The 17,431-nt window shown below is 37.7% G+C and overlaps 1 protein-coding gene across 8 annotated transcripts in view; it reads left to right on the top strand.

Moving 5' to 3' along the window:
* The window catches only part of MIA2 (MIA SH3 domain ER export factor 2), an 83,616-nt gene that overhangs the window by 19,978 nt on the left and 46,207 nt on the right, over positions 1-17,431 (top strand). For 4 of the 8 annotated variants that reach the window (XR_004285938.1, XM_032344095.1, XM_032344094.1 and 1 more), the window contains 4 exons: positions 3,627-3,752; positions 5,841-5,862; positions 5,958-6,046; positions 14,237-14,308. Coding sequence is in view for 7 of the 8 variants with exons in the window: in XM_032344095.1 (XP_032199986.1) it covers positions 3,627-3,752; positions 5,841-5,862; positions 5,958-6,046; positions 14,237-14,308 (309 nt within the window). In the remaining variant the exon portion in view is untranslated. Of the gene's footprint in view, positions 1-19; positions 219-1,007; positions 2,202-3,626; positions 3,753-5,840; positions 5,863-5,957; positions 6,047-14,236; positions 14,309-17,431 lie in introns of those variants that run through there. The other 4 variants (XM_032344097.1, XM_032344099.1, XM_032344096.1 and 1 more) reach the window with 4 other exon arrangements.

Here is a 17,431-nt window from a genome sequence, read left to right on the forward strand (position 1 = left end):
TCCAACAGCACCCCCCCGCAACCGGCTCCACAGTGGTCTGCTCCGGTTGCCGGGTGCAGGTTTGGGTTCCGGACCCAGAGCCGCGGTGTTCTATACCAATTGTTGTGGCTCCAGGCCCTGGCTGCGGCCACTCCAGTTGAGGCGACGTTGGCGCCATGGAGGAGCCCAGGACTGGCCCTCAGTCGTACTTTGGGCTGGTCCTGGAAAAGCTGCGTACGGTGAGTTCAGGCGCGATCAGGGTTACTTGGCCCAGGGGTCGCAGGAACCTCCCGGGGAAGGAAGCAGCCGACTTTTGGCTTTGCGGTCTTGGTGGCGGTGGTTAGAGGTCCTGAAGCCAGTCCTCTCACCTGCTGTCGGGCTCCTGCGTGTGTCCGAGGCAGTAGCCAGGTTCGCAGGCTGCTGGGGTGGTTGTGTGTGTGTGTGTGTGTGTGTGTCTGTGTTGGAAAGGGACTTGGAGATCCCGAAGGTGAAGAGAGCATTTACCTAGCAGGATTTTGCAAAGGTGTGTCAAATGTTTTCGGATTCCTAAAAAGAATAGCTTTACCGTCACGTTATTCGCTTTGAACAGGGGTCAATGACACGTGGTTCTCTCGACTGTGAGAAACTTGAGGACTAATCCTCGGAAATGAATTCCTTTTAGTGATGAAACTTCTCGTTGTCTTGAAGGGACACCGAAACCTGGACGGGAAGTTAGGATTGTAATTCTGCGTTTTCTTGTAATAAAGAATGCTCTTTCGAGATACTTTACCCTAAGTGACATTTTTCTTCGCATCTTTCTGTGTGTTGTTAATGTAAAAGGTCGTACTAGTGTAAAATCTGGAGATCCTGAACTCCCAGTGTTCAAAATGTTTTTAGTCTTTTTAAGGTTAATTTGTGTAGTTGTGTAGATTTTTCTCTCTTAAGTGTTTATGTGCCTTTGCTGACAGTTGAGGGGTATTTATATGCCTGTGCTTTAAAATGTTTGCATTAAAAATCAAGTCTTTTAAAATATTGGGTCAGTTATAAGGATTTTTTTTTGTAACCGAAATTAAAAGTACTGTTGTCATGGTGTTCAGTCATTCAACCAAGTGCATCGAGTGATTGTGTGTGTGTGTGTGTGTGTGTGTATTTGCGTGTGTGAGAGAGACAGTTCTGTGGAGAATTTAAATGGACTGAATTTGGGCCACTGGTGTCAAGCTGTCTGTTAAGGGAGAGAAGAAAAAAGAAATAGTGCAAAGTAGAAACTGATGAACTGCTTACCAAATCATACACAGAAAGTGCTAGGGAAAGTGAGGGGTGGGAGAGATTATATCCAGTTGAGTGTGTAGGAAAGCCTTTCCAGGCTAACTGAATAGGTTAAGCAGAGGGGACAGGAAACAACATTGTGAGTGCAGAGAAGTGTCTTACTTGAATACAGAGTAGGCTCAGGGAATGATGCGCAGAGATGCCTGTTGGAGACATTAAGTAGATTCCCGTTGATGTAGGTGCTGGAGAGCATTTGAAGAATTTCAGTGGTTAGACTTTTGGTTTAAGTAGCTTCCTGATGGTGGCATGTGAGTTAGATGTAAGGAGAACAAAACTAGAAATGGTGTAGGGAGAGATGGCATAGGAGTCAAGTAGGGATAAAGAAGAGGGTACTGAATGGGAGAAATATTTAGTAGCTAAGAGCTAAAATGGGTAGGATCTTGCTGATTGGATGGGAAGGGTGAGAGAGAGGAGGAGTCCAGAATGACTGCCAGGTTTCTGGCTATGGCAGCTTATTCATTCACAGAGGTAGAGTTTATAGGAAGAGAAGCATATTGTGGAACAAGACATGATTTTATTTTGTACATATTTCCGGCCTGGCCGAAACCAAATCGAGGAGTGGACCGCGAGGAGAGGGCAGGTCGCGGGCTCCTTGGAGACGGGCTTGGACCTTCGGATCTTCAGGACGTAGAGCATAACTAGGGGCGAGGCTCTCCGGGTGGGCAGCATTGGACACTTGAGGCTCGTTGGTGCGGTTCCCAACAGCAACCCCCCGCAACCGACTCCGCAGTGGTCTGCTCCGGTTGCCGGGTGCAGGTTTGGGTTCCGGACCCAAACCGCCGAGTTCTATACCAATTGTTGTGGCTACGTCAGGCCCTGGCTGCGGCCACTCCAGTTGAGGCGACGTTGGCGCCATGGAGGAGCCCAGGACTGGCCCTCAGTCGTACTTTGGGCTGGTCCTGGAAAAGCTGCGTACGGTGAGTTCAGGCGTGATCAGGGTTACTTGGTCCAGGGGTCGCAGGGGGGACAGGAAACAGTATTGTGGAAATGTTTTCTTTTTTTCTTAGAGAATCTTAAGCAGGCGCCCCACTGGGCATGCAGGTTAATGAACTATAGATAGCAATTTGGAAGGAGTACTTATATGGATCAGAGTTATAAAGCAGACTTTGTTGAGGAGAATAGGTATTAAAGGGTGTTTTTCTAGGTAGAAAGGGCCTAAAAAGGACTGAACCCTGGAAAAAATCAAACCTGATTAGACTTCAGGTTTTTCTTAAAAGGACATTTTCTTTTTTTCCCCTACCATTCTCTTTTCTGTGATTGAGTAGTATATGTGGGGCCTAGTAACAAAATAACCCCATTGGGTGAGGATGAGTAATGAACTGACCCAGGGAAAGATGAAATATAGGAGGAACTGTAAAAGCCTTAAGCTGTTTTGTACCAAAGACCTGCTCGGGAGAGAAGTTGTGTGGAAAGGCCATGGTTACAGGATCATGGTCTTTGAAGGAGGATTAATAGAAATAGTTACCTTTACTGAGTTCCTGCCCTGCATGTTGAAGCTGCGTTATTCCCATGACAGGTAAGAGAAGGGAGCCACAGAAGTAGGGTAGAGATACTCAGATTCCAAAGGCAAAGCTTCATCAGTGGTTTTCAAACCTTTTTTTTCTTAAGCTTCAGATCTATTTTTTTCCTTCACTGTGGGGGAAATCATAAATGGGATCCAGTATACTCCACACATAAAACCTAAACTGGTCGATATCAGGTTTAGAGGACCTGACCTCAGATTCTTTTCCTTTGGCCTCTTACTTTCAGAAGCTCTGAGGTGTCTCTGTAGAATTCCAGTTTGCACCTCACTGCATTTTACCAGTGCTGTTTTTCATCACTTGGTGATTGAAAATTGCCTGAAAAATATACTGCGATACCTTCTGTTTGGTAGTCTGGCAGCCCATTTCATGAAAAGAGTGTTAATAGTGTTTACACATAAACTTGTACTTACTTATGTCTTAGTTTGTGGGGGCTGCTGTAATAAAAACACCACAGACTGGGTGGCTTAAATAAGTAACATTGTTCTCAGTTCTGGAGGCTGAGAAGGCCAAGATCAAGGCGCTGCAGATCCTGTGTCTGGTGAGGACACACTTCCTGGTTCATTCTTCTCATTATTACCTCACATGGTAGAAAGGTCAAGGGAAGTCTCTGTGGCTTCTTATAAGCGAACTAATCCCATGCACGAAGGCTCTATTCTCATGATCACCTCCCCAAAGCCCCACTTCCAAATACCATTACACTGGGGATTAGGTTGCAACATATGAATTTTGGGGAACACAAACATTCCATGTATAACAGTTTGTAATCAGTACTTTTTATCAAATGTGCATTTTTGAGAAGTTAATTTTTTTGTCTTGAAGGTTTTGGTAGGAGTGCCTGAAGATATGAGACCAAATTCCTATGGTTTTCCATGGGAATTGGTGATATGTGCAGGTGTTTTTGGATTTTTTGCTGTTCTCTTGTTTTTGTGGAGGAGTTTTCGGTCGGTAAGTAACCAATATTAAGAGAATATTCATGTGTCTTAAGGTTGAACAGTTAATATGAGAAACATATCTTTTATTTTAAGGAAAGACGTTGATTGTTAAGTGCATTTCTCGTGTTAATTTGTGGCTATTAGAAAATGTGAACTCAGAGGAATTTTTTTAAGTGTAAAAATTTTAAAGACTTTCTTTGTAGAAGTATTCTACAATAATATTAAAACCTTACATTTATTTATTTATTTTGATCTGTGCTTATTTATTTTTAAAAAGTTTTTATTTATTTGAGAGCAAGCGCAAGAGAGACAGAAAAAGATTGTGAGTGGTGGTGGGGTGGTGGGGTGGTGGGGAGGGACAGAGGGAGAGGGAGAAGCAGGCTCTGCTGAGCAGGGATCCTGAAGTGGGTATCAATTTCAAGATTCTGGTATCAAGACCTGAGCTGAACAAAATATTACAGCAAAACAAAAATATTACCAAGGTATTTGGTTACTCTTAATTGACCTATTCTTGCAGGGTCGCCTAGATTTACTTCTTCCCATATTTGAATACTTTCAGAGTTGTTTTTAGTGTAGATCTTTGTATGGCAAACTTTCTGAGACTTTATTTTGAGTGCTTGAGGATATTCGAATTAAGCTCCCACATTGGAATCATAATTTGTTTGCTATAAACATTTTTGGTCCAAAGTTCTGTCCTTTTAATACTTTAAACCCTTAATTCCTTGTCTTTTTATGTCTAATGTTACTTATTGAAAAGTCTAATATCTGTGTGACTATTACTCATAAGTGATCTGTTCTCTGTAGAAGCTTTTAGAATCTTTTAATATTCTTTTTTTTTTTTTTTTTTTAAGATTTCATTTATTTGACAGAGAGATCACAAGTAGGCAGGGAGGCAGGCAGAGAGAGAGGAGGAAGCAGGCTTCCCCACTGAGCAGAGAGCCTGATGTGGGGCTCCATCCTAGGACCCTGAGATCATGACCTGAGCCGAAGGCAGAGGCTTAACCCACTGAGCCACCCAAGAGCCCCTTAATTTGATATTCTTATTTCAGTATAATGTGTCTAGGCTTAAATGTTTTTTCTTATTTCTGTTTTAGAATTCTCTGGAATCTTAATATGAGGTCTTTCATCTTTTTTTTTTTTTTTTTTTAATCCTAGAAGTTACTTTCTGCATTTTACATTTTATTTTTCTCCTTTTGGGACTGTGTTTTTAGGTACTGCCCTTTCTATTTCTGCCTTCCATATCTTTTAACTTTTGTTTTTCAATTTTTTAATAGGTTCTTACTACCTTTTGAGATAGGTCCTCAATGCAATAATTCAGTTCACTAATTTAGTCCTATATTAATACTGATTCTACTGTACTTCGACTTTAAAACTTAAAAACTTGGGGCGCCTGGGTGGCTCAGTGGGTTAAGGCCTCTGCCTTCGGCTCAGGTCATGATCTCAGGGTCCTGGGATCGAGCCCCGCATCGGGCTCTCTGCTCAGCAGGGAGCCTGCTTCCCTTCCTCTCTCTCTGCCTGCCTCTCTGCCTACTTGTGATCTCTGTCTGTCGAATAAATAAGTAAAATCTTTAAAAAAAATAAATAAAACTTAAAAACTTTTAAAAATTTTATCCCTATACATCTTCTGTAGATGATTTAAGTTCTCTAAGTCTGCTTATCTTTACAAATGGGATCTTTCCTTCATTTTTTGAGATAGAAAAAGGTTAAAGAAGAAAAAGATTTTATATTCAATTCAATCCATGGTAACATTTTCTCAAACTTTATTTTGGGTGTTATCAGTGGGGGAGATGGTACTAAGGGCTTCCTGAAATTGTTTGAGGACCAAATATATTTGATGAACAGTGGGATAAATGAAATGAAACAGGTGTTTTTAAGGTAGAATTATTTCAGAGCCTTTAATATGCTAATAAATAATGTGATTCTTCAGTAGAGAGACTTTAATATGTAATATTTTTTCCCATTGGAAAAAGAACACTTTCAGATAACGCATATTCATACTAAGGCAATAAGAAACCAGTTGTTTTTCAGTTGGTAGAAGTTAAATAGATTTACTTGAATATATATTTGTTTTAATGTAATTTTTGTTAAAAATTTGTTTCAGGTTAGAAGCCGGCTTTATGTGGGTAAGCTCTTTTTTCTCTTCTAGATCTCATCATTATTTATAATTTTGAAACTTAAAACAATTTACATATGATGATGATATGAACTTTCTTTTCAGGAAGAGAGAATAAGCTTGCTGTAGAACTTTCTACACTAATTGATGAAAAATGTAAACTACTTGAAAAACTTAGTCTTGTTCAAAAAGAGGTAAGATATTTTTGAAAATGTTAACATTCATGTTAGAGTTAGAGTACTTAATACTCTTCAGTGCAGATACTTCAGTGTTAAGTTTAAGATTATTAATGCTTTATAAAGTGTGAGAGTTCAGTTGCTTTTCATATTACCAATCTTATTAATTTTAACCATTGTGGTAGGGTAATAGGATAATGAGGGTAAGCACTTTTTCATGTTTTTATTGGTCATTTTGAATATTCTTTTTGTGAAGTTTACTGCTCAAGCTTTTTTTTTTTTCATGTTTGAGAAGGTGTCATCTTTCTTTTTCCTTTTCGATAAGTAGAATATTTTCTATATTTGAACATGAATCCTTTGTCAGATATATGTACTGCAAATATTTTCCTCCACTGTGTGGTTTACCTTTTTATTTCAAACGGTAAGCAGAGGTTCTTAATTTAACCTAGTCTAATTCATCCATCGTCTTTATGATAACTGCTTTTTTGTTTCTTATTTAAGAATTTTTGATTACTCAAGGATACGAAGATATTCTTTTGTGCTACTTTTAGAAACTTTGTTTTACTTTTCTCATTTAGTCTTTGTTTAAGTTTGCTAGGACTGCCATAACAAAATGCCACAGACCAGCTGGCTTACCAACAGAAATTAATTTTTTCACCGTTCTGGAAGCTAATAGTCTAAGATCAAAATGTGGGAGGTTTGGTTTCTTATGAGGCTCCTCTCCTTAGCCTGCATGCCCTTATCTCATGTGGTCTTACCTCTGTGCAGGTGTTCATTTGTGTGTCTCTGAGTGTCTATATTTCCTCTTTTCTTTTCTTTTTTTTTTTTTTTTTTTTTTTTTTTTTTAGTTTTATGTATTTATTTGATGCAGAGAGAGAGAACACAAGCAGAGGGAGCAGTAGGCAGAGGGAGAGGGAGAAGCATGCTCTGCACTGAGCAGGGAGCCCAATGTGGGGCTCTATCCCAGGACTCTGGGATCATGACCTGGGCCGAAGTTAGAGGCTTAACAAACTGAGTCACCCAGGCACTCAGTGTTGCCTCTTCTAATAGGGACAGCAGTCTGATTAGATTAGGGCTCACCATAAAGACTTTATTTTAATTTAACCACCTCTTTAAAGGGTGTGTCTCCAAATACAGTCACATTCTGAGGTTCTGGAGCTATATATTTTGGGGAAAACAGTTCATCTATATATTTATTTATTTATTTATTTTTTAAATTTAGAACTTCATCTTTAATTTGTTGTATCACATAATAACGGCACAATGCTTTCAAATAATAAAGCATATTTAAGAGCATTGTACTCACTAAGTTATTATTAAAACTGATATGTATTTGATAAAAGTAAAACATTGTGCCATTATATATTTATTTTTATTTTTATTTTTTTTAAAGATTTTATTTATTTTTCAGAGACAGAGGGAGAGAGCGTGAGCGAGCACAGGCAGACAGAGAGGCAGGCAGAGGCAGAGGGAGAAGCAGGCTCCCTGCCGAGCAAGGAGCCCGATGTGGGACTCGATCCCAGGACGCTGGGATCATGACCTGAGCCGAAGGCAGCTGCTTAACCAACTGAGCCACCCAGGCGTCCCTATATATTTATTTTTAAAAAAGATTTTTTAAAATTTATTTGACAGAGGGTGACATGGTGAGAAAGGGAGCACAAGAAGAGGGGAGTGGAAGATAGAGAAACAGGCTTCCCGCTGAGCAGGGAGCCCCACGAGGGGCATGATCCCAGGATCCTGGGATCATGGCCTGAGCTGGCCTGAGCCGAAAGGCAGATGTTTAACAACTGAGCCACCCGGGTGCCCTGAATATTTGTCTTTTCATGTGTCCATTGGCCATTTATTTATCTTCTCCTGAGAAATCTCTCCTCACTTCCTTTGCCTATTTTTAAACTGGGTTATTTGTCTTTTTATTATTTAATTTATTTAAATAATTTTATTAAATATTATTTTAATATTAATAATTATATTATTATTATTTTATTTTATTTTTTAAATAAGATTTTATTTATCCATTTGAGAGAGAGAGTGAGAGAGAGCATGAGAGGGAAGAAGGTCAGAGGGAGAAGCAGACTCCCGTGGAGCTGGGAGCCGGATGTGGAACTCGATCCCGGGACTCTGGGATCATGACCTGAGCCAAAGGCAGTCGCTCAACCAACCGAGCCACCCAGGCACCCTGGCTTTTTATTATTGAGTTGTAACTTTGTATATTATACATACAAGCTTCTAAATATCTGATTTTCCAGTATTTTCTCTCATTTCTCTGGGCTTTCTCCTCACTTTCTTGGTAGCATCTTTGAGGCATTAAAGTTTTTAATTTTCTTTCTTTCTTTTTTTTTATTTATTTTTTATTTATTTTTTAAAGATTTTATTTATTTGACAGACAGAGATCACAAGTAGGCAGAGAGGCAGGCAGAGAGAGAGGAAAAGAAGCAGGCTCCCTCCTGAGGAGAGAGCCCGATGTGGGGCTCGATCCCAGGACCCTGAGATCCCGACCTGAGCCGAAGGCAGAGTCTTTAACCCACTGAGCCACCCAGGCCCCCCCCCCTTTTTTTTTAAAGATTGTTATTTATTCATTTGACAGAGAGAGACACAGTGAGAGAGGGGGAGTGGAAGACGGAGAAGCAGGCTTCCCACCCAGCAGGGAGCCCAGTGTGGGGCTCAATCTCAGGACCCTGGGATCATGACCTGACCCGAAGGCAGACTCTTAACGACTGAGCCACTCAGGCGCCCTTAATTTTCTTTTTAAAAGATTTTATTTATTTATTTGACAGGGAGCACTAGCAGTGGGGAGAGGCAGAGGGAGAGGGAGAAACAGACTTCCCACTGAGCAGGGATGTCGATGTGGGGCTCTATCCCAGGACCCTGAGATCATGACCTGAGCTGAAGGAAGACATTTAATTGATTGAGCCACCTAAGCGCCTCTGAAAGTTTTTAATTTTTATAATAATGCTCAGTTTTTCTACTTTTTTTTTTGTTGTTGTTTACACTTTTGGTGTCGTATCTAAGAAACAGTTGCTTAAAACAAGCTCTGAAAGATTTACACTTGTATTTTTTTCTTAAAAGTTTTATGGGATTAGATTTTATGTTTAGGTCTTTGATTTGTTTTGAATTAATTTTTTATAAATTGTGTGAGGTAAGGGTGGGTCCAACTTCATTCTTTGGCATGTGGATATCCAGTTTTCCCTAGGAATGTTTGTTGAAAGGTTTGTTCTTTCCCCCATTGAATTGTTGTGGCACCTTTATTGAAAATCAGTTGACTGTAATTGTGAGGGTTCATTTTTGGATTCTCAACTTAGCTGTTGTGTTTGTCTTTATGCCAGTTCCAAACTGTCTTGATCAATGTTAGCTTTTTGATGGGAAATGTAAGCCCTTTAACTTTGTTCCTTTATTTCAAAATCATTTTGATTATTCTGGGTCCTTTGTATTTTCTGTGATTTTTGGGATCAGCTTGCAATTTCTGCAAACAGATTAACTGGAATTCTTTTTTTTTTTTTTTTTTTAAGATTTTATTTTTGGGATGCCTAGGTGATACAGTTGGTTGAGTGTCTGACTCTTGATTTCAGCTTAGGTCGTGATCTGAGGTTTGTAGGATTGAGCCCTACATTGGGCTCCACACCGAGCTCAGAGTTGGCTTGGGACTTTCTCCCTCTGCTCTCCGTCCCCCACCAAAATAAATAAATCTTAATTTTAAAAAATGTTTACTTTTAAGTAATCTCTGCATCCAACATGGGACATGAACCCATGACCCTGAGATCAAGAGTCACATGCTCCACTGACTAAGCCAGGCAGGCGCCCCAGATTAGCTACAGTTTTGATAGGGCTTATGTTGAATCTATAAATCATTTCGGGGTGTATTGCTGTCTGAACAATATGAAGTCTCTGATCTAGGAATAGGAATAGGAGATGGAGATGTCTTTCCATTTAGTTGGGTCTTCTCTGTTTTGTAGTTTTTAAGAGTATAAGGTTTGGAGCGTTTGGCTTGGTCATTTGGTCGAACATGCTACTCGTGATGTCAGTGTTGTAAGTTTGAACCCCACGCTCAATGTAGAGATTACTTAAAAATAAAATCTTAAAACAAAAAAGAGTACAAGGCCTACCATTTTTTTAGTTAAATTTATTCCTACATATTTTATTCTTTTTGATGCTATTACAAATGAGTTTTTAAAATTTTATCTTTTATTTGATCATTGCTGGAATAGTGTTTATTCTCCTATTATTTTCTAAACATTTATGGGACCTTTAGTGAGGTATCTACCTTTTTATTCCTGATAATTGGTTGGTTGAACTTCTCTCCCTTTTTTATCCTTTATCAGCCTTGGTAGGGTTTTATCAATGTTTTAGTGCCTTTATTTATTTATTTAAATGCTCTATTTACTTATTTATTTATTTAAATATTTTATTTATTTATTTGAGAGAGAGGGAAAGAATGAGCAAGAAAGAGAGAAAGCACCAGTCAGGGGAGGGGCAGAGAAGCAGACTCTCCGCTGAGCAGGGATCCTGATGTAGGACTCTATCCCAGGATTCTGGGATTATGACCTGAGCCCAAGGCAGAGGCTTAACTATCTGAGCCACACAGGTGCCATAGAGTTTTCATTTATTTATTTGAGAGGGAGAAAGAGAGTGAGCACGTGGGCACAAGCTGGGGAGGGACAGAAAGAGGGGAGAAGCAGATTCCCTGCTGAGCAGGGAAACCTACATGAGGCTCTATCCCAGGACCCAGGAATCATGACCTGAACTGAAGGCAGATGCTTAACTGAATGAGCCATGCAGTTGCCCCTTTTTAATGCCTTTTAAGAACAATCTTTTGGTTTTGTTGATTCTTTTTACTTTGTTTTATATTTAATTTCTTATTTTTCCCCCCACTTTGCTTTGCTTTATTTTACTCTTCTTTTTTGTTCACTTTTTGGGATGTGTACTTAAATCATTGAGTTTTACTTTATACTTCCTTTACACTTTCTGCATTAAAGCTCTAATTTACTTTGGCTTTCTTTAAAACATCTCATCGGTTTGGGTATGTCATGCTTTCTTGATCAAACAGTATAAAATATTTAAAAATTTTGTTGTGCTGTCTTCTTGGAAACACTAGTTATTTGGTAGGGTACTTATTAATTTCCTAAGAGAGATTTCTTAAAATTTCTTTTTAATTAATTTTTAGCTTAATTTTACCTAATTCTATTTAATTCAGAGCATATGGTCTATGATTTCATCCTTTTTTCTTTGCTGAGACCTAATTTATGACTTGGTATAAGATTGATTTTGGTAAGTGTTTCAGAAATACATACATTACCCTTGTGTATGTGTATTAATTACATACATACATTCATTACCCTTGTGATGTAATACCACTTTTATTTACCCTAGTTATTGGTATATATTTTTGTTACTTTTTAAATTCATATTATCTATTGGTTATTGAGCGAAGTATGTTTCCCATTATGATTATGCATTTGTTTTTTTCTTAATTTTGTCAATTTTATGTTAGGTGGATACAGATTTGTAATTGTTTTATCTTCCTGGTTAGATTGAGCCTTTTATCATTATGAAATACCCCTGTTTTATCTTTAGGAATTTTTGATTTTGTCTGATATTAGTGTAGCTATTTGGTAAGTATTTGCATGGTAGATCTTTTCCCATTAGTCTACTTTTAACCTTTTTATGTACTTATTTTTCTGTTGTCTCTTTTAGAAATAGTGTACAGTTGGATTTTGCTTTTTTAAATTAGTCTAAAAAAATCTTTGTATTTAATGGACTATTACTTCATTTGCATTCCATGTAACTTCTAATTTATTAGGGCTTAAATCTATCATCTTAACTATTTCTATTTCACACGGATTCCACGTTCTTTTTTCTCTCCTCTCTTATTTTTTTTATTAAAGTAGTTTATTTTTTATTTCAATATTTTCTATATCAGTGGGTTTGTTACTTATGGATTATCTTATATTCTTTTAATGATTATCTTAGAAATTATAACATCTACCCTTAACTTACTAAAATCTAATATAAGTGAATGCTGTTACTACTTACTGGATGATGTAAAGATCTTAGAATACTGTAATTCCACTGTCCCTTTTTGTGCAAGTGCTTTTGCACTATACTTTGATTTTATATTTGTTTAAACCTCCAAGTCATTTTATTACTATTTGAAATCCTGACCATTTGTTTGGATTTACCCATATGTTTATTATTTTCATTACTATTTATTCTTTCATTCATTTTCAGCTTTCTTCTGGGATGATTTTCCTTACTTCTGAAGAACACACTAGTGTTTTCTTTTAAAAAAAGTAGAGAGAGAGAGAGTGAGTGAGAGCAAGAGAGAGAACAGGGGCAGAGGGAGAGGAGAGGGAGAGAAAGTGGGAGATGCAGATTGTCCTGCTGAGCAGGGAGCCCTACGTGGGGCTGGATCCCAGTCATGGCTTGAGCTAAGGCAGAGGCTTAACCAACTGAGCCACCCAGGTGCCCCATCCTAATCTTTCCTTTTGTGGAGTATACTATTGATAAATTCTCTGTTTTTGTTTGTCTGATAATATATAATGTACATTTTGTGTAATGCTGTTTTTTGAATGCTAGGTTGGCAATTTTTTCCCCCTTTTTTAAGATTTTATTTATTTGTCAGAGAGAGAGAGAGAGCACAAGCAGGGGGAGCAGCATGGGGAGAGAGAGAAGCAGGTTCCATGTTGAGCAAGGAGCCGGAGGTGGGACTCAATCCCAGGACCCTGGGATCATGATCTGAGCTGAAGGCAGTCGCATAACTGACTGAGCCACCCAGGCATCCCATATTAACCCTTATTTTAATGTCTTATTGAAAATTCTTTTTATTTATTTATTTATTCGAGAGGGAGACAGAGTGAGAATAGTGGGGAGAAGGAGAGGGAGAGAGAATCTTAAGCAGACTTTGTGCTAAATGTGGAACCCAAGGCAGAGCTCGATCTCACAACTCTGAGATCATGACCTGAGCTGTATTTAAGAGCTGGGGAGCTTAACCAACTGTGCCACCCAGGTGCCCCTGACTGAAAATTCCTGTTATTTGTATTCTTCAAGAATCTGTTTCTCCTGCTCATTTTTTTCTTGGTTCTTAGTCAGATCTTGTGTTCATCAGTGCCAGGTTATATAAGAGAAAAATCTGAAGCTGTGAGTGATGTTATCTTTCTCCTTAAGGGTTTACTGTTGCTTCTCATAGGCAGCTAGGTTGAGACATCAGAAATCATTGATTACTTTGAGTACAGATTAAAATGTTTGGAACTTTGGCCTTACTTCGAGGGATTGGTCCGTTTCTGGTTTAGACTTTCTTATAAGGTAGCCAGTGTGGGTTGGTATTAGTTTCTGCTCAGTTTCTTGGCCTATCATCCTCTGCTTTTGGGCAGGGAGAAGGAAATGTCAAATGCTAGGCTTGCTTTTCTAAGAATTCCCTCTTCTATCTCATTCTGTCGATAGCTGTCTGAAGCCTTCTGACATATCCTATTTTTCTGTGTGTTTTTGTCCATCTCTTCTTCTTCTTCTTTTTTTTTTTTTTTTAGATTTTATTTATTTATTTGACACAGAGAGACAGCAAGAGAGGGAACACAAGCAAGGGAAGTGTGAGAGGGGGGAGAAGCAGGTCTCCCATTGAGCTGGGAGTCTGATGTGGGGTTCAAACCTAGGACCCTGGGATTATGTCCTAAGTTGAAGGCAGGCACCTAACCAGCTGAGCCACCCAGGTGCCCCGTCCATCTCTTCTTAATCTGGCGAGAAGCTTTTTCCAAATAGCCTAGTTTTCCATTTAATCACTTTAAAAAAAAGAAAAAAAGCATTGAAATAAGTGTATTTTGCCAAATCTTATAGCATTGTATGTTTCATTTTCTTTATTTTGCATGTTTAAAGATTTTATATTGCCTGCTTGCTATATTTGTTCTATGATTTGAATTACAAGTGAAAAGTTCTGATGACCAGTTTGTATTAATTTCTCTTTAATGAATAGGCAGACTTGGGACTGTTCTCTTAGTCTTAAAGGTGAAGTTCTGTCATTTGTTACTCAGGTTAGGGTATTGTGGTATGTTAGCTGCCCTGGCTCTAATATAGTGTTCATATCTGAAGAACTTAAAGCTAAGTAAATCAAAGTAAATTAAGCATACATGTGGAAGTGGATTTTGTCTGCATCTTAGATACCTCTCCAGATAAATTTAGAATAAAATTTGTAGAGTTTTTCCTTACAGTGTTGTTTTCTTTCAGTATGAAGGCTTAGAATCGTCTTTAAAGGATGCCAGTTTTGAGAAGGAGTCAACAGAAGCACAAAGTTTGGAGGTAAAAACAGTGCCTATAATTATAAAAGCTGGGGTTAAGATTTTTTACTAGATATCATAAGCTTTAAGGAAAATATATCTCCTCAAAATTATTTCAAAAGAAATGTGAAAGAGCATTTTTAGATGTTAAAACTTAAAGAAAAATTTAATTATAGGAAATGGGACATTAGGTAACATAAATATTTTTAAAAATTTGAACTTTGCTTGCTAACTTGTTTTGAGCGAGGCATATTCAATTTACTGGAATCTAGGGCCTTATAGAAGCTCTTTATTTTTCATTCTTGGGAATGAAATGTATTAAGTAACCCTTCCTTTTTTTTTTTTTTTTTTAAAGATTTTATTTATTTATTTGACAGAGAGAGATTACAAGTAGGCAGAGAGGCAGGCAGAGAGAGAGAGAGGAGGAAGCAGGCTCCCTGCTGAGCAGAGAGCCCGATGTGGGACTCGATCCCAGGACCCTGAGATCATGACCTGAGCCAAAGGCAGCGGCTTAATCCACTGAGCCACCCAGGCGCCCAACCCTTCCTTTTTTTGATTCTTTTTGCTCTAGAAAGGAAAAAATAGAAAGATTCATTTTCATAAATTTAGGAATAGTTGGCAGGAATAAATTATGTAAATTGTGGCAGTACGTGCCTTTACTTCATCCCCATTGTATTAGGAGCTGACTAGAATTAGACCAAAGATTTATATTGTAAGCAGTGATGTGCTGGTAAAGGTTTAATAGCTGGCTCTCCGAAAAGCAGGAGTCCTTGTTTGTAGCATTTCCTTGCTTCTGTTTTGTAAATACTTCCAATTTCAAGGTACCAACATGATGTCACTGAATGTAGGGTTTGGAAGAGATAACTTATAGTCAGCTCTCTTGAGCCAGGTATGATTTGGCTAGTAATAAGAAGGGAAATAATAAAAATTTGTCATTTAGCTAAGCTACAATAGATTAGAGTAAATGCTGTTGGTTATTATTTAGAGATGGAAGTATTGTCAGAAGCATACTAATACTAAAGTAGAAAACAATGGATTTTGTACTTTTGGTATATGTGTTTAGACAGTCCAGCTCGGCTGTTATCAATCACTGATGTCTGTAACCATCAGAAAGTCTATTATTATAACACTGGATATTAACTAACTGGAATTAAAATAGAAATTTTTAAAAAAGCTATAGATTATGTCTCAAAATTTCCTCGGTAGAGCCCAAAGGAAGTTATAAATTGAATTCCAATGGAGTAAATTTCTTAATCTTTTCTTTCTTCATTTTTTACCTAATAATATCCTCAAGAACTTGTTGAAATTGTTTTATTTACTGATCTTCTGTTTTATCTCCTCTTCCAGCAGTAACTTCTTAGTTTGATTAAAAATAAATAAATAAAGAATCACAGAAGGCATTTAGCTTAGTAACAGAAAAGCAAAAACTGGACAGAAAAGGCATTTATTCAAGTTTGGTAGTATTGTGGATAAAATAAAACACACCAATTTATTCTTAAGGCATTGAATTTACATTATCTAGCAGGAAAATTTAAATGAACATTTTAGAACTTTTTGTCCTATTTTTATAATTTTAAAAAACTTGTGATATTTATTTTTAAGCTTGGTAGACATAATATAAACTATATATGATATAATTTAAAAATTTGATGGTTGAATCAGTAGATAAAATCTAATAGTACTGTAATTTTGATTCAAGTCAGGGAATTCAAATAATCAAATAACCAAAGTTGGGAAATACATATAAACAAGTTTTTTAACCACTGTAATATAGTATGTACTTGTTCTTTTTTTATTTTGGTCTCTGTTAAATTCTTTGCATCTTTGGGTTTTTTTTTTAACAAGTTTGTTGAAGGATCACAAATATTAGAGGTATGTTTATTACATATTTAAAATCCAATTGGAATGATTCAGTAACTAATCATTTAAAATGAAAAAGGTCCAGGGGCGCCTGGGTGGCTCAGTTGTTAAGCAGCTGCCTTTGGGTCAGGTCATGATCCCAGGTTCCTTGGATCAAGCCCTGTGTTGGACTCCCTGCTCAGCAGGAAACCTGCTTCTCCCTTTCCCACTCCCTCTGCTTGTGTTCCTGCTCTCACTGTTCTCTCTGTCAAATGAATGAATAAAATCTTTAAAATTAAAAACGTCCCAGAAAGTAATTCAATGCAGAACATTATTATGAAGCAGTCTTGATTATTTTTTGAGTTTATTTTTTATTGTGTCTTTAATCTTACTGAATCAGACTTATTTCTCATCTTTTTCCTTTATAATGCTCTAGAGCAGAGGTTGGCAAACTATATTCTTTTTTTTTTTTTTTTTTTAGAGACTTTATTTATTTATTTGACAGAGATCACAAGTAGGCAGAGAGACAGGCGGAGGGGGGGGGGAAGCAGGCTTCCCGCTGAGCAGAGAGCCTGATTTGGGTCTCGATTCCAAGACCTTGAGATCATGACCTGAGCCGAAGGCAGAGGCTTAACCCACTGAGCCACCCAGGTGCCCCGGCAAACTATATTCTGGGCTCTCCGCCTGTTTTTTTGTTTTGTTTTTTACTATAGTTGATACAAATGTTAGATTAGTATCAGGTATACAGCATAGTGATTGAACATCTCTATACTTTATGCTATGCTCACCACAACTATAGCTACCATCTGTCAATATACAATGCTATTATAGTCTCATTGACTGTATTTCCTATGCTGTACCTCTTATTCCCATGACTTAATTCATTCCATTAATTGGAAGCCTGATCTCCCACATAACCCTCATTTTGCCCATGCCCCTCACCATCTTTCCTGTGGCAACCATCAGTTTACTCTCTAAATTTATAGGTCTGATTCTGCTTTTTGTTTGGTTTTTTTTTTTTAGTTTACACATATGAGTATAATCATTTGACATTTATCTTTCTCAGTCTGACTTATTTCACTTAGCAAATACCTTCTGGGTCCATCCACACTGTCACAAGTGGCAAAAAAAAACTCATCATTTTTTATGGCTATGTAATATTCCATTGTGTATATATACCACCTCCTCTTTATCCATTCATCCATCATTGAACAGTTATGTTTCTCCCCTATTTTTGCTATTGTAAATAATGCTTCAATAAACATAGATATATATATCTTTTTGGATTAGTGCTTGTTTGTTTTTT

Source organism: Mustela erminea, chromosome 5 (genome assembly GCF_009829155.1).
Source record: "Mustela erminea isolate mMusErm1 chromosome 5, mMusErm1.Pri, whole genome shotgun sequence".
Lineage (NCBI taxonomy): Eukaryota > Metazoa > Chordata > Mammalia > Carnivora > Mustelidae > Mustela > Mustela erminea.